The sequence below is a fragment of the Cololabis saira genome, chromosome 5 (genome assembly GCF_033807715.1).
Source record: "Cololabis saira isolate AMF1-May2022 chromosome 5, fColSai1.1, whole genome shotgun sequence".
NCBI lineage: Eukaryota > Metazoa > Chordata > Actinopteri > Beloniformes > Belonidae > Cololabis > Cololabis saira.
This window is the reverse complement of record NC_084591.1, coordinates 40,622,136-40,649,002: the sequence shown is the minus strand read 5'-3', so window position 1 is coordinate 40,649,002 and position 26,867 is coordinate 40,622,136. Positions and strand designations below refer to the sequence as shown.

The 26,867-nt window shown below is 37.8% G+C and overlaps 1 protein-coding gene across 11 annotated transcripts in view; it reads left to right on the top strand.

Moving 5' to 3' along the window:
• The window catches only part of LOC133444346 (membrane-associated guanylate kinase, WW and PDZ domain-containing protein 2-like), a 116,863-nt gene that overhangs the window by 69,624 nt on the left and 20,372 nt on the right, over window positions 1-26,867 (top strand). For all 11 annotated transcript variants that reach the window (XM_061722070.1, XM_061722068.1, XM_061722065.1 and 8 more), the window contains exons 7-11: window positions 16,666-16,723; window positions 18,249-18,370; window positions 19,550-19,732; window positions 23,563-24,092; window positions 26,284-26,452. In XM_061722070.1, coding sequence (XP_061578054.1) covers window positions 16,666-16,723; window positions 18,249-18,370; window positions 19,550-19,732; window positions 23,563-24,092; window positions 26,284-26,452 — 1,062 coding nt within the window. The remainder of the gene's footprint in view (window positions 1-16,665; window positions 16,724-18,248; window positions 18,371-19,549; window positions 19,733-23,562; window positions 24,093-26,283; window positions 26,453-26,867) is intronic.

Sequence of the window (26,867 nt, the reverse complement as noted above, 5' to 3'; positions counted from 1 at the left end):
CAAACTACAGCTTGTTCACCAGTGTTACTGCAGCTGGAACAAAGGAACAAACAAAGGCGAATGCACCTAACTAAGACACAGGCACACTTACGTTTATATTTTGACATGTATTTTTATATGTATTATTATTATTATGGATCAGAGTGCAAAGATGTTTGTGCCCATCATTTTATTTATACGAAGTTACAAGTTACAGCCTAGAAAAACTTAACTCGTAGTGTCTGTGGGCTAAAACCGGCTCCATGAACAAAACAGGGCGAAGTGTACACTAAGTTCATCTCTGAGGAATGGTTCAAAGTGCTGAGGAGAGAATAGTCCATCTTTGATATCATTTTTAGACCAATAAAAACCAAACAAAGCTTTGATCAGACAGGAGCAGTTCTCTAAACTTGACAACCTCATGAGAGAGAGCTGTTTGCTGCCTGGATGCCTTTTCTTCTCTTAATCTGGATGGGTTGGGCTTCATGTCAAAAGGTTTTGAATGCTCTCAAAAATAAACATTTAAAAAGATTGTTCCAGAATAAAACTGAACTTGGTTGTTCAATGATCCGTCTATCAGCTATTTGTCTGATCACATATCATAAAAAAACAAACAAAACAACCAAAACAAATCCTCGTCTTGGACTTTCTCTCACCTATGTCCAACGTTCCTGTTCAGTCGTAGGCTTAAACTGCAAGCTTCTTTGTTCTTGTGAAGACACAAATCTCTAAAAAAAAAAACAGCGATGCTCCAAGTTTTTCCCACGTGACCCCTGCTATCCCTGAGAAGTTAAGAATGAATCCAACACGGAAACATGACGCTGTATCCAGAAGCAGTCCCACACACCCCCTGTTAAAATGCCTGACTTTACAACAGAAATAAACCTGTTTACACCTTGGTGCTTACTTCACCACTCATGACAGCTTAAGCTGTGGAACATTGCTTGTAACTGTTTTACTTTTATCAAGGCTTAAAGTGGTGTCTCATAAAGGGCAGTTTTGATTGGCAGGAGAGTGTGTGTCTGCCCCTCAGTGGATGTGCATTTTGCCCTCAGATACCTGCAAATCAACCCTGGCCCCAACAACCCAAACAAGCCCACAAACCAACAAGCAATATTAGTTTGATCATGTCTATGTCCACGCTTACACTACATCATCACATGTTGCCTTCAGTGAAACTGTTTTTATTTGAGTAGTCGAGGATGCTAAAATGCCACATCCGTTCAGGAAATACTAACAAAGATTATAGGAGGCATAGCTTTAAAACCTGCGCTTCCATTTCTGTCCACAAAGGATGTAAAACCAAACAGTCTTTATTATAGCACATATTTAGGAAAGTAAAAAGAAAAAAAAGGGCGTAAGAAGTATAATTACTGATCTGGCTAAGGCTAAGAAATGCACCTGAAGTATAAAAGTAAAAAGTAGTAGTAGTAGTAGTGGTAGTAGTAGTAGTAGTAGTAGTGTTTATTTCGAATATGAATCATATAAAAAAAGAAAGAAATAAGACAATTGTCATATTCGAAAGGGAGTGAGAAGAAGTAAAACTTATAAACTCTCACCCCCTCTCCTTAAATATGACTAGCTAACACATGCAAACATAACATTATGCAAACATAATATTGCCTATACACAATAATTACACACACACACACACACACACACACACACACACACACACACACACACACACACACACATACACACACAAAAGCACATGCAATTTACAGTTGAAAGAGTACTCGGGTCTTCTGCGAGAGTACTGGGATCATACAGTAAGGGTGTATTGCAGTATCTTAGCGTTAAACCAGAAAAATGCACTTCAGTGATATCAAAGACAGGGAAAATGATTGCAGCTGAAGTGGATGAACTACCAGAAGGCAGCAGCTGTTCAGAAGTGCTACAAATATTTTAGGATCGCACAAGCAAATGGCAACTATGAGGAAGCTGCAAGGAAGTCTGCCACGGCCACGTACCTACTGTACACAGAGTACCTACATACATGTATACATAGGGACACATACTGCATATAGGACAAAAGGAGAAAAAAACAAAAAAAAACAAAAAAAAAAACAAGACAATAAAAACATTGTAGCAACATAAGCTACTGACTAGTGTAAGAAAATAAGGATAAAAATGAATAAATAAAATAAATAAATAAAATAAAATAAACACTGTATCATTGCACCCAAGCATTTTGCTCATCCCTGTACCTCTGAAAAATAATATCTTTGTATTTAATTTTAAACGGTTTAATATTTGGACATTGCTTTAATTCCATTGAAAACTTGTTCCATAGCCTCACCCCGCTGACTGAAACACAAAAACCTTTCCTGTTTGTGCGTATTAATGTGACATTAAAATTACTTTTGCCCCTCAAACCATATCTTCCCTCATGAATACTAAATAATTTCTGTATATTTGTTGGTAGCAGATCATTTTTTGCTTTGAACATTATTCGCGCTGTTTGATAGCCCACAATATCCATAAAGTTTAGTATTTTGGACTTCAGGAATAATGGGTTTGTGTGTTCCGTGTAGTCAGCATTGTGGATTATTCTCATTGCTCTTTTTTGCATAATGGTTAATGGCTGTGGAGATGTTTTGTAATTGTTGCCCCAGATTTCTGCACAGTATTGAAAATATGGTGAGACCAGGGAACAATAAAGAGTGTGGAGTGATTTCTGATCCAAGACCTTTTTAACTTTATTTATAATGGCAATGGTTCTTGATACTTTACTTTGTACATGTTTGATGTGTGATTTCCAGTTGATTTTATCATCTATGATTACTCCCAAAAAATGTATTTCATTAACTCTTTCTATTTCAACTCCATCTATTTTTATTATTACCTTTATTATTTTTTATTATTTTATTATTACCTATTATTATTACCTATTAATGTATAATTGCCAAACAACATTATCTTAGCTCTATTTATTGACCTGTCAAAGGCGTTTGATACAGTCGACCATATCATTTTGGCAGATAGACTACACAGGATTGGTTTATCTCGGCATGTCATTCATTGGTTCTCTAACTATCTGTCTGACAGATCCCAATGCGTCCAGTTTGCTGGCTCCTCTTCTTCGTTCCTCCCTGTATTAAAGGGGGTGCCTCAGGGTTCCATATTAGGACCGCTGCTGTTTACCATTTATGTAAACAATATATGTGACAATGTATCAGATGCTGCTTTCCATTTTTATGCAGATGATACGGTATTATACTGTTCATCCCCTTCTGTAGTGCAAACTCTTGAACTTTTGCAGTCTGCTTTTGATGTTGTTCAGTCCCATCTGACCCAGCTTAAACTAGTCCTGAATGCAAGTAAATCGAAGCTGATGTTATTTTCAAATGGCAAACGGCTACCATTAAGTGTTCCAAAAATATTAACTGCTCATGGAGTTGAACTTGAAACAGTCAAAACATATAAGTATTTGGGAATTATCATTGACGAGAACTTGTCTTTTAAACCACACATAGAAAAGCTGGTCTGTAAGCTTAAGATGAAATTGGGTTTCTTCTTTAGAAACAAATCTTGTTTTTCCCTACACGTTAGGAAATATTTAATTTCAACCACGTTTGTTCCTTTACTGGATTATGGAGACTTGCTGTTTATGAACGCACCTGTCACTTATTTGAGAAAGCTGGACACTCTATATCACTGTGCCCTACGTTTTATTACAGGATGTGGAAATCTTGTTCACCACTGCACTTTGTATGCAACTGCAAATTGTCCGTCTCTATCTGCCCGCAGACTTTCTCGATGGTTAGCGTTCATTTATAAATCTCTTCTTGGGCTGGTTCCCTCTTATTTATGTTCTTACATGTGTAGAGTCTCTAATCCTTACAGTTTACGCTCACAGGACGTTCTGCGCATGTTGGTTCCTAGAGCCAACACTGAACTTGGGAAAAAAGCCTTCAGTTACGCTGCTCCCCGGTCATGGAATGACATACAGAACGATCTGAGATTACCTCAACTGATCACTCTGGGGGAATTTCGATCAATTTTAAAGGATCGAGAAACTAGTTCTCTCTGGCAATGTGCTTGTTTTTAATTCAAATGGTGCCAAAAAGTTTTCAAATTATATGGACCCGTTTATGTTGTATGTAATTTGTGTTCCTGACTACAGTGTGCGATTGCTGTTTGTTGTTTTTTGTTGTTGTGTTTTCTGTTGTAACTTATGCTGCCCTCTTGGCCAGGTCCCTCTTGGAAAAGAGATTTTTAATCTCAATGAGTCTTACCTGGTTAAATAAAGGTTATTATTATTATTATTTAGTCTTACTCAAATTTAATGATAATCTGTTTCTGTCGAACCATTCTTTCAGTTTGTTCATTTCTATGGTAATATCCTCTTGTAGCTTTTGTAAATTATCCCCGGAACAAAAAATATTAGTGTCGTCTGCAAATAACACAAAATGCAATAACTTAGAGATCTGACATATATCATTGATGTACAAAATGAAAGATTTAGGGCCCAAAACTGACCCCTGGGGTACCCCACATGCAATGTCCAAGGATGGAGAAACACAGTCACCCAATTTCACAAACTGCTGTCTCCCGCTTAAATAACTTTTCACCCAATCCAACACTATTCCCCTGATGCCATATTTTTCCAGTTTCTTGATTAGTATTTCATGATTGATCGTATCGAAAGCCTTTTTTAAATCAATGAATATCCCAACGGCATACTGTTTGCGATCTATTGCATTTGTTATTTCTTCTATTGCCTCTATTAGTGCCAATGATGTAGATCTGTTTGATCGAAACCCATACTGATTCACTACAAGTATTCTGTTCTTCTCTAAAAATGAATCCAGTCTGTTGTTAAAGAGTTTTTCCAGAATTTTTGAGAATTGTGGTAACCTGGAGACAGGTCTGTAGTTTGTGAATTGATGGTTGTTTCCAGCCTTGTACAGAGGTATGACTTTAGCTATTTTCATTTTTTGAGGGAATGAACCAGTTTGAAATGATAAGTTACAGATGTATGTTAATGGATTTGAAATTCCCCCAATGACCCTTTTAACTAGTGACATATTAATATCATTTAAGCCAGTGGACTCTTTATTCTTACACTTCTTAACAACACTCAAAATGTCATTTTCATTCACTGCTTGTAGGAATAATGAGTTATGATTCCTCTCTACCACGGATTCATCATATGTACCTGAGTCAGGGATTTCTTTTGCAAGGTCAGGTACCACTCTTACAAAAAACTCATTGAGGCTGTGTGCCACCTCTTTCATGTTATAGTTTTTAATATCCTTATCCATAAAATAATTAGGCAAACTATTATGTTTAGAGCCCCTATTTATTATATTATTTAATATTTTCCATATTCCTTTAATGTTATTTTTATTATCATCTAATAACCTCTTATAATAATCTTTCTTACTTGCTCTTATAATAGTGGTTAACTTATTTTTATATTTTTTATATCTATATTCTGCCTCTTTAGTTCTCTTTTTTATGAAATCTCTGTAAAGTGTATTTTTCTTTTTACAGGCATTATGTAGACCTTTTGTAATCCAAGGACAATTGGTGCTGCATTTTCGGTTGTATTTTTTGATTGGACAATGCTTATCATACAATGAGGAGAATATTCTCAGAAATTCATTATATGCACGGTTAAAAGTATGCAAAAAGTAACCCTATTAAGATCAATTCACCAGCTACTTCAATGCAAAGCTACATCATCTTCAAGTCATAATGTAATTTTCACAATATAAAACTTTTTTCAATTAATAATAATAACAAACACAGGCATCACATATTCACTTAGAATAGTTCAACATTTGATTTGAATCAGCCCACAGAGAATAAATCACATGCTGATGTGAAAGTGTAGGTTGACTTTCATCCATGACTCTGGTTTTCTGTTTAGTTATTTTTCATCTTTGTGAGTTGCTCGGTCTCTCATGGACTGATGGATGTACCACTGGATTGTCATTTTTGAAACCTGCTGCTTTTTTAAACGGTAATCTGTCTTTATGTAGGAAAGGTGGGCAATCATGCAGAGTAAGGAAGGAAATCACAAATTTCCATCAAACACTTAAAAACTAAACACTTAAAGCTAAGGTTAAAAACCTATGCTGAACATGTAAGGAGCATAAGGTTTAGGCGTTTGTGTTAAATATCTACCAGGCAGAAGTAAAACGTCATTAATAAATATGCAATTAATGTGGAGACGGTTGAAGGCTTAACTTTCTTACGTCCAATCAGTGCTCATCTAGAATATTACTGATTTTATGACCCCTTACTTTTATTTATTGTTCCTCTATAATTCGGGGCTGAAAGATGTTTTTAGTGCATTGTTATTAGGGGTGGGTATTGGGAAGGACCTCACGATACGATACGCATCACGATACTTGAGCCACGATACGATACACATTGCGATATCCCGATTATGCGATATCCCGATTATTATATTCTACATAGTTCACCGAAAAATTTAAAAATGCATTACACATCTTAAAATCCAAGTTGTATATATGTACATCAGATGATAGTGATGGATCTTAAAATCCGAGTTGCACGTTCATCAGATTATAGTGACAATTCATGGGACAATTTGAGTCAAAACAATGTTTTATTATAACTTTACAAGCTAAAGTTACAACTTATTTGTATATGTTTTTCATATTATTTACATCATATGAAATTAACATTAAATTTAGTATGAGGTTGCTTTAATTATGTGGCAAATGATAATAAACACAAGAAAGATGGTACTAAAACCAAGGACAGGCACAGTGATCAGTGAGTATAGATATAAATCCATAAATAAATAAACCTCTGTCCATTATTTTTCATTTTTTAAGGACAGGCAATTGTGTTATATAAAAAATAAATTATAAAATGAAATAAAACGTGAAATAAAACCTGAGCTCAGTGCAGGGCCCTCCCAGGGTTGGTAGAGAGTGGCAATGCCCAGGACTGTCACTTAGGTAGGAGCACTGGGTGATATAATGGGGAAAAAATCGGGGATAAAAAATATAAAAAATAAAAATAAAAAAAAAATAAAAAAAAATTTTAAAATTAAAAAAATCGATATTCAAATTTTGAATATCGATATTGAATCGGCTGGAAAAGTATCGCAATATATTGCCATATCGATATTTTTGCCCACCCCTAATAAATACGCAATTAATGTGGAGACGATTGAAGGCTTAACTTTCTTACGTCCAATCAGTGCTCATCTAGAATATTACTGATTTTATGACCCCTTACTTTTATTTATTGTTCCTCTGTAATTCGGGGCTGAAGGATGTTTTTAGTGCAGTGTTATAGTGTACAGTATATTGGTTTCAGTGGTTTTTAATGGTAACAAGAAAGGTGTGTGATGTATTGTCCATCAAAAAACACAGACTTCTTCTTGTGTCAAAACATCCTCGTCTCGCGGATTCTGTTTCATGACATTCGGATTCAAGAGAAGCAAAACATGAAGATAAACCTAAACATGAGGTCTGGTATTCTGTTTTTTAGCTCAGTCCTGTCCCGGTGTCAGTAAAGTGGTGCTTCAGCCTGGTCAGATACAAGCCGGGGGGGTGAACATCTCTGCTGCTGTCACAGCCTTCAGTCATCAAATTAGTTTGTGATGTGATTCACCCGAGTGAGATTTGAATCAATACCTTGTCTGCCACTCCTGTGCTCTCCATCTATTCAATCTTCTCCTCTCTGTACTCACTTACCTCACATCTCTCTCCCTTTCAACTTCCAATCTTCCTCTCTTCACATTTCTCATCTATTTTTCTCTTTCTCTTTCTCTTCATCTTGAGTTTTCATCCCTCTCCCTTCCTTTGACCTGCAAAGGGTCATACTGTGACAAAATTGTAAAAAAAGAAACCAAACAAGCAAACACACAGCTCAGTTCAGTGCAACCTGGCTCTCACTCTCCTCTCACACACACACACACACACACGCACACACACACACACACACACACACAAAAGCACATGCAATTTACAGTTGAAAGAGTACTCGGGTCTTCTGCGAGAGTACTGGGATCATACAGTAAGGGTGTATTGCAGTATCTTAGCGTTAAACCAGAAAAATGCACTTCAGTGATATCAAAGACAGGGGAAATGATTGCAGCTGAAGTGGATGAACTACCAGAAGGCAGCAGCTGTTCAGAAGTGCTACAAATATTTTAGGATCGCACAAGCAAATGGCAACTATGAGGAAGCTGCAAGGAAGTCTGCCACGGCCACGTACTGTACCTACACAGAGTGCGACATATCCTGAAGAGCCTGCTGAATGGGAACAACAGTGCTGACGCCATGCATGCCCCGTCGGTAACGAGATACCGCCCTAGTAGAATAACGTGGCCATAAGAGGCGATGGAAGCTCCTGGAAGCTCCTCCCAACGATGAAGTCCAGTACTCTGTACACTAAGTGGAAGGAGGGCGGCTGGAGACTCGTGGGCGTCAAAGGCACCATTAGGGATGAATCAGCAAAGATCCAGAAATGCATCCAGAGGAATGACCACCAAGGTAAACTGCTGAATGAATGTCTCAAGCGGCAGGAATGCAATGAGGAAGACGAGTACCGCTGGCAGATTGAAGAAGTGGCCGATGTCAAGTGAGGAGTCTCACCAGTGGGTAAGAAAAGCTGGTCCTCAAGACATCACTGAGTGCCGAGTGGGGACCTTGTTTCTTTCTTCTCCAGTATGCTCTGCTCATACTTGTGAAGGTTCTCTCTGGGTACTCTGACTGCTTACAACTAGGGCTGTTCGATTTTGCCCAAAAATAAAATCTCGATTTTTTTTTTTTTCTCTCAAAATCCGATTTTCGATTACGATTACGATTATTTTGTGAATTGACAAAAGGCAAAGAAATGATTTCAAATATGCTGTTTTTTTATTGAACATTTGCCCCATTGGGCTTTAAGTGCAAACTTTGCTCTTATTACTGTAAACCAAAAATGAATGAATAAAGTGCAAAACTCTGTAAAATAAGTTGAAAAAAAGTTTTAAAAAATATAATAAAATATAAAGTTTTATCTCTGAAAAAAAATCAGCAAATCAGCACTTGCAAACATACAGTAAGTTATATTTCCAATTAAATAAAACAAGACATTTTCTAATTAAACTAAACTGGGTCTTTGCATGCTAAATAATAATGCAACCCATGAAGGAGGTAGAGGTGTGTAATGTCAGTCATTACATTTGCTATTCACATTTGCAAGTTTTTTGCAAGGAACACGAGCCGGTCTACGGCATCTGGCTTGAGGGATGCCCGGTGGCATGTTACAACGCCCCCTCTTGCACTAAAGAGCCTCTCCCATGGGACACTTGTCGCAGGTATTGAGAGGTATTTCCATCAATCATTAATATGGTATCAATCATTAATATGTGTGCAGACAAGGTAAAAAAAGTAAATAAATAAAAAAAAGTGAAAAATCGATTTTATGATTTTCACGTTTTAACATCGTTCTAATTACATAATCGCGATTACGATTTAAAATCGATTAATCGAACAGCCCTACTTACAACGGTCCAAAATTCAGTTCAGTTCAAACAAAACGTTATGAATCCCTGAAGGGAAATTAGATGTTGCAGGAATTTGCGTTATCCAAGCCTTTTTTTCCCAGTTCACTTTGCAGCTGCATCATCTTCACCTGACTGCTAGAGAGAGATTATTATGATCCGCCTTGCCAAGAGCAGGTTGTGCAGAGGAGAAGTTTGCATCTCTGATGTTTACACAGAAGAAACCCAACAATGTATTTCCTCTGGTGGGGCAGTTGAGAAAGTGTTAAAAAGGTTGGAAGTGTTAAAGAGAAAGAGAGAGGTGTGGTTAAAATCCCCAGATTGAACCACACATACATTGGGGGGTTTTTGGGGGTGGGGTTGTCTGTAGCTATGCAACAACTGTGCCGATGACGTCACACGCAGAGTCGGCACCAGCTGATGGAGGGATGTATACTCAGTACTGGAGTTGAGGGGGGATGAGGGGGGATGGCATCCCCCCCTGAAATAGAAACGGTCAAAATCATCCCCCCTGTAAAACTGCCATCCCCCCTTTCTATCCCTTATGTCATTTCATCAATGAATGTGGTTTTACTGCTATTTCAACATTTAGAGTCGTCACCAGAAAAATAACTTATTTGACAAATTTCAACCTGTTTCAAGTACATTTTTACTTGAAATAAGTAGGAAAATCTGCCAGTGGGACAAGATTTATCTTCTCATTACAAGCAAAAAACTCTTGTTCCACTGGCAGATTTTTCTACTTATTTTAAGTGAAAATCTACTTGAAACAGGTGAAATTGGTTGTTTTTTTTCCAGTGATGAGCCTTGTTTTAAGTGTAATGAGATATTTTTACTAAAATGAGACATTTTAACTCGAAATGAGACAAATATTCTTGTTAAGATTTTGAGTTTTTGCAGTGATCCATGTTACTTATCCTGTGAAGGACAGAATCATATTGATAAGTTCAGAAAACTGTTTTTTATTGTTGTGTTTTGATTGTATTTGATGTAAACCCAGTGGATATTTCAAGCTTACAGAAGGCTGCATTTAACTGCTGCTATGTCATTCCTGCAGTATTTCTGCAGGTGTTTTGGTCAGTGCTATTATTTGTAATATATTATATTATTTGTAATCAGCACAAATTATCTGTCCCCATATGATAAAATCCACCATCCCCCCTGATTTTTTTTTACAACTCGAGTACTGTGTATACTAAGATAAGATGGTAAAGATAATGCAGATGAAAACCTTTGTGTCACCATATTGAGTGTAGGAGGGACTGTGAGGGTGCGTGATGATTGTTTAGCTGACGAGTCTCTGTGTGGCCCTGTGATGGATTCAAGACTGCAAACACTGTCTCTCACCTGTTGAGAGCTGGGATGAGGACAGAGGGACAGATTATCTCTTTTGAAGTGTTTCACTTTATTCTTTTTCCATTTTAAAACACTGTTTCAGGCTGAAGAGAAACACACAGTCGCTGCCAGTTGCTTTCTTTCTTTTTTGAAGTAGATTTGTCTTTTCTCTCTGTTGCTGTGTCTTTTTCTGTCTTCAGGGACACAATCGTTTGAAGGAACCTAAGGCTTTGAGCAGCAGCTGAAGGCAGAGGATTTTGAATCAAAGGCTGTTAGGAGAATGTTTGTGAAATCCCTGGATGACAACTCACATCCTCTCACCACACCTTTGAATTCAGGTCCTCAAGAAAACTGTTTTAAATACCAGAAAACGTCCCTCAGTCTTAACAGCTCAGCATCTATGAAGATTACACGAGAATATTTAGTTTTTAAATTCAGGATGCAAATTCTTTCATCATTACTCGTCCCGTTATTTTCATGTTTTATGATCTCTCTGAGGTCCTCTAGTTTTTAGTAGCACCAAATACTCTCCTGCCAGTTCTCCTATGTTTAGCAGCCTATTTAAAACGTTTCCCTCACATTAATGGACATGTAGCATCTTAAAATAATCAAATATGCATTGAAGGAAGAATGTCAGATTATGTAAGAACTTATAAAATAATAAAAGTGGGCATGCAACATCAGGGAGGGGTAGTGTTGATTTTAACTTGCCCTCTTCTTAAAGGATTTTTCAGAATTTCACAGCTTCAGGCAGACAGTAAACAAATATCCATGCAGGCTTTCATCAGTTCCTTGTTTGCTTCTTCCTTCTTGTTATTACATTTCCATTGCTGCCATCGCATGCACGTCTGGTCTTTTTGCATCATTTTCCTGTCGTCATTCCCGTTGCTCAGTCTGGCAGACTTCTTTTGCTCCCATGCTGCATTTTTGTGTAAATTTGAGAAAATCCTTGTTTGTTTTATTGTGTTGTTAAAGCCTTTGAATGCATGTGATGTACTGTATCCATATGCTGAGACGAGCTCAGACTTTAAAGGCTTGTCACCACAGATCTGGTTTCTTTTTATTACAGTCTCATGTTGTGTAACGCAAGCCCATATCTCCCACAGAGGAGTCAAAAATAGAGCGTGACAACTTTTAAAACATTCTGAGAGTTAGTTTCAGTTCTGTTTTATATACACTTACAGTAGTCCCTCCACCCATTGTAAAGCAACCCTGGGAAGACAAGGAAACATTGGTTATACACACACTACAGCAACCCCAGCTTCTTATAGTGTTGCAATCCCTTATTGGTCAGGAGAGTGGTCAAAAAATAGGCAGGCAGCTGCTCGTTTTGGGATTGAGGACGTGCTATAATAGTCTCGAGGCAAACATTATGTAAATGTGTGCCATCGTGATGTAGAGAAGTTACGAAAAAAAAGCTAGTAGAGCACATAAACAAGGAGTTTCAGGCAGTTTAGGAGCTTTGTCTTCCATGGGGTAGACTAGAGTCCTCAGGTGTGAATCTCTACAGATGCAGAAACACAAAACACAAACATTTATATGTACAGACATGAACAATTACATTCCTTCTTTTGTCATTTTTAATTTTGACCTTGCTTATGTCAAAATTGAAAAATTATAAGACCATATATATTAAAAACATCTGCAGATTAAAATATTCCTGCATGTTTACGCGCTATAGTGCTCAACAAATACAGTGAAGAATTTTCTGTCTTTTTTATTTTAGTTAATTGTGAAAATATGATTAAAATAACATACATATAAATAGAAAAAAGACTTGTTAAATCTCACCCTCTCAGAAATTGTGAGCACTGAAATATCTAAATGATTCCTTATCATCAGCTCTACAATGATAATATAATAAAAAAAACAATAGTTCAGTTCATTATTATGCATTGTAAAAAAAATCCTATCCTCAGATTTTTTTTTAGTTTATTTCAATTGTTTTATGTTTGTACATTTCTTGAACTCCACATTTAAACTGTTGTAAAGTTTCAGCCCTTGAACTGAACCAGAAACTTGTTCTTTTAGTGTGCACGTCAGTGACATTGCACTGAAATGTCCCTTTGAAATTATCCACTTTTTCTTAAAGTGAACATTTTTGGGACATTAACAGGCAGCAAATGGTGTTAAGCCCCTAAAAATAATTTGTAATGTTTGCAAGTCTACACGATCTTTCAGTTTTGATAGTTTACAGTAGACTGTAAAAATAAAGTGTGAGTATGATCCCTATATCCTGCCTTAAGACTCTCATGACTTCCTTCTGCAGAGTGAATAGTGACTGGATTGTTGTATTGTAATTATTTATTGTTACTAAGAACATGTTTGCTTTTCCCTCAACTACAAAGTTTCTATCACTGTGTTTTTATTACTCTTTAAGTTATAATGAAACATCCACATGTTGTAATTTTTGCAATTTTCAGAGAAAAAGGCTAAGAAACAATCAAGGCAGCACAATGACAATTTAAAAGGTGATTGAATGATTTTAAATGAAACACTCATCTTCTGTTGAAGTTCCACAAGAAAGTGTTTTTAAAGGTTACGTTTTTGTTTGAGCTTCTCCAGTTTACAGTTTTATATATTTATTTATTCCTGTTTATTTTTGTGAGTCACAGGAGTTTATTATATTTGCTCACGGTTGCCCATCGGTCAGGGAGATGCAGAGATGGAATGAGTCATCTAATGAAGAGCCACCACAATTAAACTTAATGTCAAGAGAGACTCTAAACACACTTACATGCACCTGAACACACAAGTGAGACCTTTTTTATGCTCAATCTATTTTCTGGTACATGATGAGCAATTGGATTTGGTGTCGAAGACGTTGACGTTGCTGCTCGTTCCAGCTGTACGTCACGCATTCCAGCGCGCAGCTGTTTGATCCACAGCACATGCACACTGCAAATATGCTCACATGAATGCATAAAAGCACACACACACAAATGTTCTCCCCCTCTGTAAGTCAGTGGCAGGAAATAGAGACAAGACAGAGCCCTCAGCTCAGGCAAGTAAAAAGAAGAAGGAAAAAAAAAAAAAGACTTCCACTGGTGGTTTCCATGGCAACTGTCGCCCTTTCACTTTAGGGGGAAGGCGAGCGACTAGTGAATGAGTTTAGCCGATATTTAAGGTGGTTCATGGACAGGGTGGGAGGGAATTTAAGGTGGTGTGACGTAGGAAGCCATCTGGCGCTTCCACAGTGAGAATAAGAGGGGTCATGTCAGGTAAGAGCTGTGCAGGGTAAGTGGTTTTAGCAAATGATGAAACTGGAGATAATTGAGCCATGCACGCCTTTCACCTTGGGCTGCACAGTCAGCATACTGAGCAACTAGGAAACACTCACACACACATTGGCACGTGGATTATTGATCACAAGCTCACACATACTTCCATAAGAATGATGTCAATGTATCAGCGTCACACAGAGCAAATGACTGTAAAGATGCCACAACAAAGGATTTGCGTCTGATAGCTGCGTTTGATGCATTCTCCATTACATCACAATAGTAACTTTTTTTTAGCCATGTCCTAAACATTTCTGTAAAGGGGCCTGGAAGTATCTGATATTTGATATTGATTGTCCTAGGTAGATTTATTTAGTGTTTATTTTGCATAAGTCAAGTTATGCTCATTTGGTACATTCTACCCTTTGGTTTAAAAAAAAAAAAAGCCTAAATCTGAAACAAATCCAAACACATGATTATTATACACGAAGGTTTGCAGCAGTGTAAAAATCAGGAAGTTCTTGTTTACTCCTATGATTGGTATCTCATTGCGTACAACTACAAACACAATGATTGTGACTGTCTAAAGAACTGTTTTGTCAGAATAAAAAAAACTGTAAAGATCTCCAATAAGAAATCAAAAAGAAAAACAATCGAAGAATAAGCTGTTTCCACTTTTACTTTGCTTAAAGGCCATGTTCTGGACTGAATCTGTTCAGATCAGAAAAACCATGTTTTATGATTTCACTCGAGCGTCATTATTTTCAAAACACACATTTTATTTATTACGACAATTTATTAAGACAAGAATAAGGCCTACAATTCCAATCAAAGCTAACGGTTTTCAAAATCTTGTATTTCGTGCTTGGTTTTTCTAATTTTTCTGTATAAATGTCCTAACCGGACTCCGTGCCGTAGGTTCCATCGCCACACACCTTTCCAAGCACGTGCAGCCAACTCATGCTCACACGCACCCGATTCCCACTCCGTCTCACTCAGCTCCCCGGCGCTTCTCCTCTCACCAGCAAGGTTGTCAGCTCTCGTATGACTTTGTGTAATTCTGTTTCAATGATGAGCTGAGGGCCAAACCAAGTCCTTGATGAGTCACTGTTATTGTGTTTGTCCTGTTTTTCAGTCCCTGAAACACGTCAGGGTTCCCGTTCTTTCTTTTTTTTCTGTGTGTCCTTCTACAGTTTTAGTCACATTTAATGAATTAGTTTAATAGAAAATATGAGGATGACTTAATGTAGCAGTAGGAGAAAGAAGATCAAGGACACTTCCTGTTGAATGCTAATCAGAAACACTACATATCTGATATATTTCTAAGTGGGCGGGAAACAGCTTGAGCGCATGAACTGAAGTGTGAGCGCGTGTACGTTTGTATGTGCTGCTGCAGCTTCACAGCGATGGCTGCATTAAGGTGGAAGCAACTCTGTAGGCCAGGGGTTGGCAACCTGCGGCTCTTTAGCGCCGCCCTAGTGGCTCCCTGGAGCTTTTTCAAAAATGTTTGACCTTTTTTTTCCTTTTTTTCTTCTTTTTTTTTCCTTTTTTCTTCTTTTTTTCTTCTTCTTTTTTATTTATTTTTTCTTCCTTTTCCCTTTTTTAATCTCAACATTTCGACTTTTTTCTCGAAATTTTGACTTTTTTCTCAACATTTCGACTTTTTTCACGAAATTTTGACTTTTTTCACGAAATTTTGACTTTTTTCTCGAAATTTTGACTTTTTCCTCAACATTTCGACTTTTTTCTCAACATTTCGATTTTTTTCTCGAAATTTTGACTTTTTTCTCGAAATTTTGACTTTTTTCTCAACATTTCGACTTTTTTCTCGACATTTCGACTTTTTTCTCGAAGTGCATAATGAAAAAAAAATCTTCCCCCAGTTATAATAACTAATATAGAAACATGCAGCATGTGTTGCCTTCATTCTAAGGCTGATACAAGACTTTTTCATTTTTTGCAGCTCCAGACATATTTGTTTTTTGCGTTTTTGGTCCAATATGGCTCTTTCAAGATTTTGGGTTGCCGACCCCTGCTGTAGGCTGAGCGCTAAAATCTCAATCCCAAAACATCCTGAATTTTAAAAACACTGGCCGAGGAAGAACATTTCAGTATTGTTGTTTATGGCATGTGAGTGTGCGTGACTGGAAATTTGGAAGTAAATTTAAAATGTAGGACAGAGAGTTCAGGAATTTTTGGCAGTGCCTTGACCCACTTCCTTTACAATGAAGAGAGGGGAGATAAATCACCAAAAGGATGGATGAAGTTGTGAGGAAGCAGAGCAGAGGTGGGAGAGGTGAAGACAATTAACAGAGCAGCCATGGAAGCCATCCAAGGTGAAAAGCAGTGGGTGTATAAAAGAAAGACACAGACATGAAGTATGGCGATGAAGGTATTTGGTCTTGAAGGGTTTGTTTACAGAATACAATTGACATCTTTGTTTTTTCCTGTCTCCATTAAAGAGCCACTACTGCAAATTGAAGTGTTATCTGTCCATTAAACTGCAGCTGTGGAAGCATCTCGCTGTGAGCCTTGACATTCATGTTGTCTCCCCTCGGTGGATCAGTTTAGTCTCTTCATCCCATCTTCTGCTCTCAGCATGAACTGACTTCTTTTTTTTGTTTGTTTGGTTCTTCTCTCTTTCAGAGCTGCCCTACGGCTGGGAAAAGATCGATGACCCCATCTACGGCAGCTACTACGTAGAGTAAGTTTCACCATTCACTCGGATCTCCCTGCTGCTCTGTAGTGAATCATTTTTCGCGGCACAATTGTGAAAAAGTTTTCAAAAAGGCCATTTTATTCACTTAGTGTTGAACTAACACGAATTCAAAAGACATTAGAAGATCTTACAGCTCTAATACAGTTATTCAAACTATTATTTTCCATTAACAAGTGTTTTGCCAAGTAAAAAAAAGCTAATTTCTTTTTCTTCGATTAATCTCTTGCAATAAATTCTGGTATTTGCAATGTGAGTTATACTACACATGGAAAAACGTATTAGCTGAAGACATTTCAGTTAAAGTTATTTATTTTTCACCGTACATTATGGCTAGTTTAGTGAGGTATGAAATTTACTGCGCTTGCTTACAGTTAAATTACCTGCAAGATGTGGGAGAAGACATAAAACAAAAATAAAGGCAAGCCAAAAAAATGATGCAGGGGAGGGGCAAAATAATGAAGAGAAGATGATAAAAATGACTAAGTTTATTACTTAATATTGAGTTGACCAGCTTTGGCAGCAAATTCTGTTTCATTATGTTGAAAAATAGTCAGACAAGAGATTTCACTCCATTTCTCCAGCTGAATCATTCTCAGCTCCTTCAGATATGATGGCTGTTCAAAGGTTGATGTGCTTCATGGCTTCATTGGTATTTTATGAATATGATTATATTAACGCTGCAAAAACAGCTTCTCCAGAAATCAGCATTATATTCCTGAAATCTCTTCAAATTTGTATCATTTTAAGCAAAAAATCTTTGTCCATGGGGAAAGAAATCTTTTCTTAATTCTTAAAACTAGCAAAATAGTCTAAAATCGTCTCCAATTTTGTAAAAACAAGTTAATTCTTCTTACTTCGAAATGAGTTTGTGCACTGAAACTGAACTGAACTGCAATGTTCTTGACTTTAAATTTCCCTTTTTCTCTTTTTTTGGGAATCGGTGCTATAACAGTTTATCCAAGTGATTTACGTTATTGTCTTCTGCCAGTTTTTAACCGTTTTAGTTGTGTGAATCAGAGCATCATCGGCCTAGAAGATGAAAGCCCAACTGGCAGAAATATAAGCTTAAAAAATATCTTATTTCCCTTTTGTCCAACTTTGGTTGCATTTCGATCTACCACAGTGAGAATCCTCTGAGGTTTTACAATATTTCTATTATGTTAAAGCTGCACTGAGGCTTTACAGATCTGAGCCAAATAAACATCTCTACAGCTTTATAAAGCTTGACTGCACTGGTTTGTGCGTTTGCCTATATTCATGGTACAAACATAGATACAGTGAACATTAAAGTGGTTTGACATAAAGAAATGTAAATGGGCCTCAGTAATGAGACATAGTTGCATCACAGAACCACCCCCGCCCCCTAATAAAAAGTAGTTATCATTTTTTTCACTTTAATTTAAATATTTAGTATGGAATTACATTTTGAAGTTGCTGATTTTTTTGGCTCATGTACAGTAGGTGCTCTAAGCCCTTTTTTATTATTTGTAATGATGTGCTATTCTTTTAGTCACATCAATCGAAGGACTCAGTTCGAGAATCCTGTCCTGGAAGCAAAGCGACGCCTGGAGCAACAGAGACAGATGCAGAGCCAGGGACTCTCTGCTCTACCTTTACCCACAATATACAGAGGTGAGAATGCTCTTTCCAGTACTTAAATGAAGACAGGCTTGCATTCACATAAAGTTAAACCCATATGCAAATGGCACATAATTGGTTCTGTTTTGTGCCGACTAGGGATGGGCGATATTTTATCGTTCACGATAAACCGTCAAAAAAATTCCCCATGGTAAGAATTTGTCATCTTGCGATAAAATTCCCGTTGATGACGTTTTTGAAGAAAGAAAGATATGAGCCTGAAAGAAAGAAAGAAAGAAAGAAAGAAAGAAAGAAAGAAAGAAAGAAAGAAAGAAAGAAAGAAAGAAAGAAACAAAGAAACAAAGAAAGAAACAAAGAAAGAAACAAAGAAAGAAAGATATGAGCCTGAAAGAAAGAAAGAAAGATATGAGCCTGAAAGAAAGAAAGAAAGAAAGAAAGAAAGAAAGAAAGAAAGAAAGAAAGAAAGAAAGAAAGATATGAGCCTGAAAGAAAGAAAGAAAGAAAGAAAGAAAGATATGAGCCTGAAAGAAAGAAAGAAAGAAAGAAAGAAAAAGAAAGAAAGAAAGAAATGAGCCAGAAAGAAAGAAAGAAAGAAAGAAAGAAAGAAAGAAAGAAAGAAAGAAAGAAAGAAAGAAAGAAAGTTTTTGTATTGGTATTTTTTTTTATCGTTATCAGGATAAATGCCAGAAATTCTCGTGATACATTTTTTAGTCCATACCGCCCATCCCTAGTGCCGACACATGGTTGAATTAACTGTTCATTTTTAATATTTGTTGTTTTAAAAGTTAATATTCCTCAGTGTTTTTCTGAGTAACCTCATAAAGTGGTCATCTTCATGGGTATTGGATGGGGCACATGTCAGAAAGTACTGCACAGGGTCGACTGGAGATCGCTGGCAGTTCAGGCAGCAGAGAGCATGCCAACCCTGAGGCCTCCAGCGTGCTAATCCAGACACGCGTGTGATGACATACAAGCTCAGCACGTTATGTACCGCTTTCTTTGAGTGACACATCCCATGAGTCAGCCTATCAGGAAACTGTATTGTCATCGGTGCTTCTCCTTTCAAAAGAAAAAAAAATGTACAATCGGTGCATTCAGCTTCAATCATGTCAAATGTTAATTTCAAGCAAACTTAACGTGCGAGATAAATAAAAATGAAGCCGAGGCAAAGTGTAATTATATTAAAAGGAAACAACCTTTTCTTCAATGCAGAGAAGCCGCTGTTTACGAGGGACCCGACTCAGCTGAAGGGCACCTTCCTGTCGACAGCCCTGCAAAAGAGCAACATGGGATTTGGCTTTACAATTATAGGAGGCGATGAGCCCGATGAGTTCCTGCAAGTGAAGAGTGTAATACCAGACGGACCTGCTGCTCAGGACGGGAAAATGGACACAGGTAATTATGTGTACCATCCAATTTTGACAGCAAATTTAGAAATAAATTGAGGTTTAAACAAACTGCTGGCTGTCACCACTGCTACTGCTGATAACATAATTGTCTGTTTATAGAAATGTTTAAGCAGACCATCATCATTTTGACACCTCAGTGTTATGGACCTTAATCATTACTAAACACATTTTTAAAACGAAAAGAAAAAGATGGTTTTCAGTTTCATAAAACAGTTTTTTAACTGCATGTTGTGTCAGAATCAAATGATATTTGATCTCATGATGTCAAAGCATTTCTTTTTATCTGAAATAATGCTTTAATCTTAGCTGGTGGAGGTAACAAAGAGCTCAAACTGCCACTTGACCATCTGCAAATTTTATTTTAATCTTTTAGAAGGTTTTCAATTATTAGGAATGAAAGGGAATTTTGAAAGACCTTAGTTTGTCTGTCTGTTCAATGAAGACATTGTTTGTTTTGAGGTATGCTGGATTGATACGTGAGCTTACTCTCTGACTGAGATGCTTTTCACATTTACTGTATTTATGCAGATTTGAAGGGATACAAAAAGAACCTACTTTCAGGAGATGAATGTGTCACATTTCCTCCTGTTTCTTTGCTAAATATCTCAAATGTTAATGGAATTAGTCTAATTCCTTAATTACATGGCTTCACTTCTTGGATTTTGCATATTCTCCAAGGATCATAGTTTCAGCAACGTAGAGTTTTCTGTATTCACATAAATATTCACTGTGACATATGTGGGCTGCCCTATATTTGCGCCTTGCGTTTCACACAGCACCAACTTCATTTGTAGGTTCATATCTGCATTTAAAGGCTGCACTACGGGTATGATAGTGGGTGATTTCATGGCCTGCCTCATGAAATCAGCCACTTGTGTTCGTACCTTCATAGCATCACGGGAGCTTGCAGCACAAGCAGCTGCATCTTCTCATACTTGCTAAGTGGTAAGAGCGATGGTGCATTATTGATGTGGAGCGTTAGGATTGGATCCTTGCTCTAGCCAGTGTATTTTCATAAATGATGTGCTCGAGTAAGCTTTGAATATACTCATCTGTTTGTTAAATGTTTGCTGTGTCGGAGGAAGTTAGCTCCAGAGCTCCATACGTTGGTCCTGGTGGAGAATCTTTTGATTGGTTTATATGAGTCAAGTATGCACAGACGTCGTAGAAGACTACACACACTTTCTCTCCTCTGAACACAAGGAAGGACTCCAAGGAATCCTTCCTCCTTGCTGCTCCTGCTCTATGCTTTTATGTCCCTCCCTCTGTCTATCACTTTCTCTTTTATCGGCATTCTATCTCTCTTGGTTTTATCTCAATTTCGCTCTGTCTCTCCCCTTTATTATTCTTCCTTATCTTATTATGTCATCTGACACTTCTCCTCTGTTTTCAGCCTCACTATGTTTTCATCTGATTTATCTTTTGCCCTCTCTACTTTTTCTTTCTTCATCCCTCTGTCCTTGTTCGTCTGTCGTTTTCTCCCTCTGTTCTGATTTCCCTCCCTCTCTCTTCACTTTGTTCATCTCCACTCGATGACATTGCCGGAGCTGCTCGCACACATGCAGAGACGCACACATTCACACTCGCAGACAGTCCCTGGCTGAGATTAGCTGGCCTATTTGAGCTGTGCAGCATTTCTCTGAGGTACTGTGTGCAATTGTGCAATTGTGCAATTGACAGTTACAGTGTACATTTACATGTGGGTTCGCACTCATGGGGTTGTGTGTGTGTGTGACAGAGCAGCTCGAGAAGTGTATAATAAAATAGATGAGCTGCATTTCTCATGGAGGTATGATTTTTAAACCTGAAACCCATAAATGTTTTCGTGTTCAAACTACAACAGGGAATCTCGTGTCACATACTGTATATCTTTGAATTTTTTAAGTATCGAAGGGGCTTCGTAGCCCTGGGCTGCCACGGGATGAGATGCACTTTGAACTATGATTATGGTAATTTTCTGAAGTTTTATGCTATGGTACTTGTAGGCGTAATGAAGACAGCAAAGATGAGCTATGACGTTGAAAAATGTTGCATTTTTCAATATCAAAAAGAATCATGTATGAGCTAAGACTCAAATATGTCAAAGGAAACATTTTCTTCACTTTTTGTCAAAGGTTAACACTGTTTTTCTTGAGGTCTAAATTTAATATTTGTGAGATGTTTCGTGGACCATGCCTCTACAGTTCTGTCTAAAGCAGCAGGTTTTATGCGGTGCAGTCAGACATCTCAGTCCAGACCTCCACCTCGCCAGCAGTACCCACTTAAGAGATACACTGGATGCAGCTCTGTGTTGTGGTTTGGGTTTTTCTGTTTACTGGGTTTTGGTTTTCCCGTGTTCCCTTTTCTGCTGATTTTTCAGTGATTATGTTTCGTTTTTGAGTTATCACAGGAAACCCGTCTTTGTTTCCGTCTTTTGACTATTTCCTGGTTTATTTCGTGAATGTTTTCTCTGGTTTGACACTTCCATTGTCTGCTGTGTCTCATCGTCTCTTCTGTAAGCGTCTCTACATTGTCCTATTTCACCGCTGGTGCTTTCAAGTCTTCTTCAGTCCTGGATATTTGTATCTGTAAGTTACTTGTTAGTTTTGTTTTTGCTTTGTTTGTTGTCCTGCCCTGGCAGTGTTTTTGGTCTATCATTAAAGCACTGAAGATAGACGTGGGGAAGCTGGATAATGCATACTCTGGTCGCGGTCTGTGTGATCACTGAAAAACATCTTTTCAGACTTGGATGGTCCCAACAAAGTGACAGGATTAGAGCTGGGTATCATCACTGACCTCCCGATACGACACGATTCCGATACACTAGGTCCCAAGACGATACGATTTCCGATACGATATCGATATTCTAATTACAATAATAGAATAACGTGATCCTTCCATCGCTATGTCCGGCCAGAGAAGCCCCACCCTGACTGGTGGAAAGAAGCAGCCTGCTCACTCCTCAGGTTAAGGAGGAGACTTGAGCTCAGTGTAGGGCCTCCCGGGGTTGGTAGAGGGAGCAATTCCCAGGACTGACTTAGCAAGGAGCACTGGGTGATAAAACAGGGGGAAAAAAATCTGGATTAAAAAAAATAAATAAATAAATACATTTTTTTTTTTAAATCGATACTTGGATTTATGTATCGATAATCATTCCTACACATGTATATCGATAAAATATCAATATATCGATATTTTTAACCCACCCCTAGACAGGATTGTATTTTATTTAGAATTTTTGATTTGGCAGTCACTTTAGACAATCAAATATAGGCAATTTGATTCAAACAATTAAATACATGCATTTATTCTTTTCATAAAATCTCCCCTTTAAGACTATGTGGATGCATTTTAATATTTTATGTTTCCACGTTTGGTGTGGCAGTTTCCCGCAGATTCATCAAACTTTATTTGAATTCGGAGAAATCATTGAGAGCAAGCCCTCATTTACAATGATGCTGAATGTACAACAACCATATAAAAAGAATAATACAATAAAAATTAAAATTAAAAACAATTACAAACATGGGTAAAATGGTCAGCGATTAAGATTAGATTGTTGTCATGTTCAGCAAGACCTTGACTGCATCCCTCTCACATGCACTTGCAGATGGCAGTCAGTGGCAGGGGCCTTATATTCTAATCCTTTGTGGTACTTGAGGGTGACAATGTGTTTTTTTCTGTGCTGCTGCAGCTTGTTCTTAGACTACTGAGATTTAATAGCAGACTGTGACAACTTTTATGTTTGCAGCTCAGTGTGTTGTACTAAACCGCTGACATGAGATCGTGTGGTCTTTGAGACAATAAAACTAAAGCTGCTCCTATCTTCCTCTCCAGGGGATGTCATCGTCTACATTAACGACATCTGTGTGCTCGGCACCACACATGCCGATGTCGTCAAGCTTTTCCAGTCCGTACCAATCGGTCAGAGTGTGACCCTTGTGCTCTGTCGAGGATATCCTCTGCCTTTTGACCCGGAAGATCCGAGTGGCGCAGCAAGTGCATCTCTGACTCCCATAGGTCTGGAGCACCGTCCATTGGTGGTGAATGGGCGCGGCAGCTACGACCCGTACCTGGAGTACCTGTCGTTGAGCTCCCAGCTTCCCCCCCAGGCTCTAGCTCAGGCCGGAGCTTCTCATCCTGGCGACACACATCTGGATGGCTCATCCTTGCCGCCCACCACACCTGGCTCGGCCTCGGCACTCACGCCTCACAACGATAACGTGTCGATAGGTTCTTCAGGGACTGCAGGTGTTGCCGGGGCAACAGCACAAATGGCAGAGCTGCTAACAGTTACTATGGTGAAAGGCGCAGAGGGATTTGGATTCACTATTGCCGACAGTCCCACCGGCCAGCGCGTTAAACAGGTTTTGTATCATCTCCCCATTCACTCGTTTAAGATGACCAATAATCCAGAAATGAGTCCAAACCTAGATGCTTTACTTTTGTCCCACTGGCTGTGTGTCAGGAATTAATGTGTTCTTTCACAAGTGAAAGCTCAGGAGTCCCTGAGACTCAACACCTGAGCTGAGTTATAAATGAAATCTTAGGCAGTGTTCAAAAAGCAAGTCAAGAAAAAATGTATTTGGTCAACGCAACTAAACGGAGCAATAGTCATACGTACAACATGAGCTCTGCCTAGGATGGATTTATCCATGAACAAACTAGTAAGTTCCAGTCTACATACTTTGTTTTATTTCAAAAAGGAACAGACAACTTGGTCAAGGTGATTTTTATATGACAGATATTAATTCTAATCCATGTTTTATTTCTACAGTAAAACATCTGCACAACTAAAAGGCATCAGTGTAGCTCAGTTCTTCATGTTCATTATTAAAACTTGACTATCCTAATGTTCCATTTACAACAGTATATTAGCAGAAATAGGTTATATTATATGGCATTTTCTTTACCCTTGTTACAACCAAAAACGTAATAACTGCCAATAACGTAATAATTTTGGCCATTTCAAATGTCAGGCCAATAGTGTAATAATGTGTCAATAATGTAATAAAACTTTTGAGCCAATAACGTAATAACTTTTTGCCGATAATGTAATAAGGCATTACATTATTGGCTGGTTATTACGTTATTGGCCTGGTATTAAAAAATTATTACAAAATTATTACATTATCGGCAAAAAGTTATTAGATTTTGACTCAAAAGTTTAATTACATTATTGGCACATTATTACACTATTGGCTTTATTACATTTGAAATGGCCAAAATTATTACATTATTGGCAGTTATTACGTTTTTGGCCGTTATTACGTTTTTGGTTGTAACACCCCTAAAAAGAGAAATTGATCTGTAACTATTCTTGGCTTCCCTTCCTCACCCTTTAGGATGATGTAGAACCAGGTTACTGCAGTAAAAGCCTTCACAGGCGACGTGTTTTCCACCATGGTTTGAAGGATAAGGGATGAAGGAGCTTCAGTAATTTGATATCAGTATTTTTTTCAAATAGATCCCCACATAGATCTCCACAACATCCTACATATTGGACCTGTTGGAAAAATAGCAAAAAAAAATGCCTTTGGTGTGCAATTATTACATGTTGTCACACATTATCAAGAACTGAAAAACTTGAAGCAATCTGATTCAAATACAAGTAATTAAAGGGATGTTTTCTAGTTGTTTTGTTTTGTTTTTTGTTTGTTTGTTTTTATTATTTAGTTTAGTTTTATTTTTTTATGTGAGGTTGCTGAAATATTTAAGAGTAGCTGGTGTCTCACTTGCAGCAGAAAACCTTCACAGCGTTCTCAATTTGGAGAATCGGGGAGGAATTCTGACAGCGAGCTAGGCTAACGGCTTCTCAGAAAGATTTTTACCATCTAAAAAACTAAAACCTCATAAATTTTGGCCATTTTGGTTGAGGACTTTAACAGTCAGCACAACACTGACAGTTTTCCAGTTCGGATGTTCTGTGTCTGACATAATAACTTGACATAATATCTTTTGTGAAAGTGTCTCAGTCATGTCTTTTATAGTGATTCCTCAAACTGCTATAAAATTTATGAAAGTTGAGTTATTTTAGATGAAAATTTGCTCCTCTGTGGCCATCTTTCTGAGCAGCAGTTAGCCTCGCTCCTTGATTCTCCAAACGGAGAACCGTCACAGGTACAAAACTAACTACTCGTAAGTGCTTCACATGATGGAACGGCTGCATATGGGTCCCTTCTGTCCCTTTCACAGAGGACTAGAGGGGACTCAGGGACTTTCCCTTACTGGATAAATCACAGCCTTTGGCCATAAAAAACTAACACAAAGAGCGGTAGAAGACCAGATTTCACGTCACTCAGGCTTTCTGCAAATGGAGAGCTGTATGACCTTTATATGTTAGATTTGGGCTTGCACTAAGATGCTGCTGATGCTGTGTGACACCCAGTGAACAAATATATTTCACCTTTAAATGTATTTTAACTTTAAATGTATTTCAAAAAATTAATTTATTGTTTTCAGGATGATTTCAGGTAATGGAAAAGGTTGATTTTTTGAAAATCAAGATTTTTCAGGAGCCAACTGACTGGGTGAACGGGTGAATGTGTTGTGGTTTAGGTGCTAGAGCCCGGCTCTCAGGGGGCGTCAGGGCTGATAGAGGGAGACCTGATCCTGGAGGTGAACCAGCAGCCTGTTGCTGCAGCTGGACATGGACGGGTGGTGGAGTTGCTCAAAGAGTGTCCCGTGGGAGCAGAGGCGACACTCCTAATACAGAGAGGAGGAACAGGTAAGAGAAAGACTTGGTGCTGGGTTTTCTAACTGTTTGTCTGCATGTTTGTTGGCTCATACTTTCTTATACAATGTTTACACTCTTGCTGCTGTTCATCCATGAGGGCTGCAAGAGAGTTTTATTGACTTGTTACACACATTTATAATGAATCAAAGTGGAAAGTTAATACGCTTTTTCTGTGCAATAATATCAAGTAACTTCTGCTTTTCTAGACTGTTAGAAATATTGATGATATCATTAATAATTATATATTTAACAAGAAGAAGAATATAATATTGTATTTTTACCAAATTACAAAAAGGTTCCAGTGTGAGTGAAACTTGCTACTAAATAATAATAATTTTCCCTCTGAGTGAGATACACGAACATAATTTTAGCACATCTTCAATCCCAGCTGCAACTTTGCAAAAGT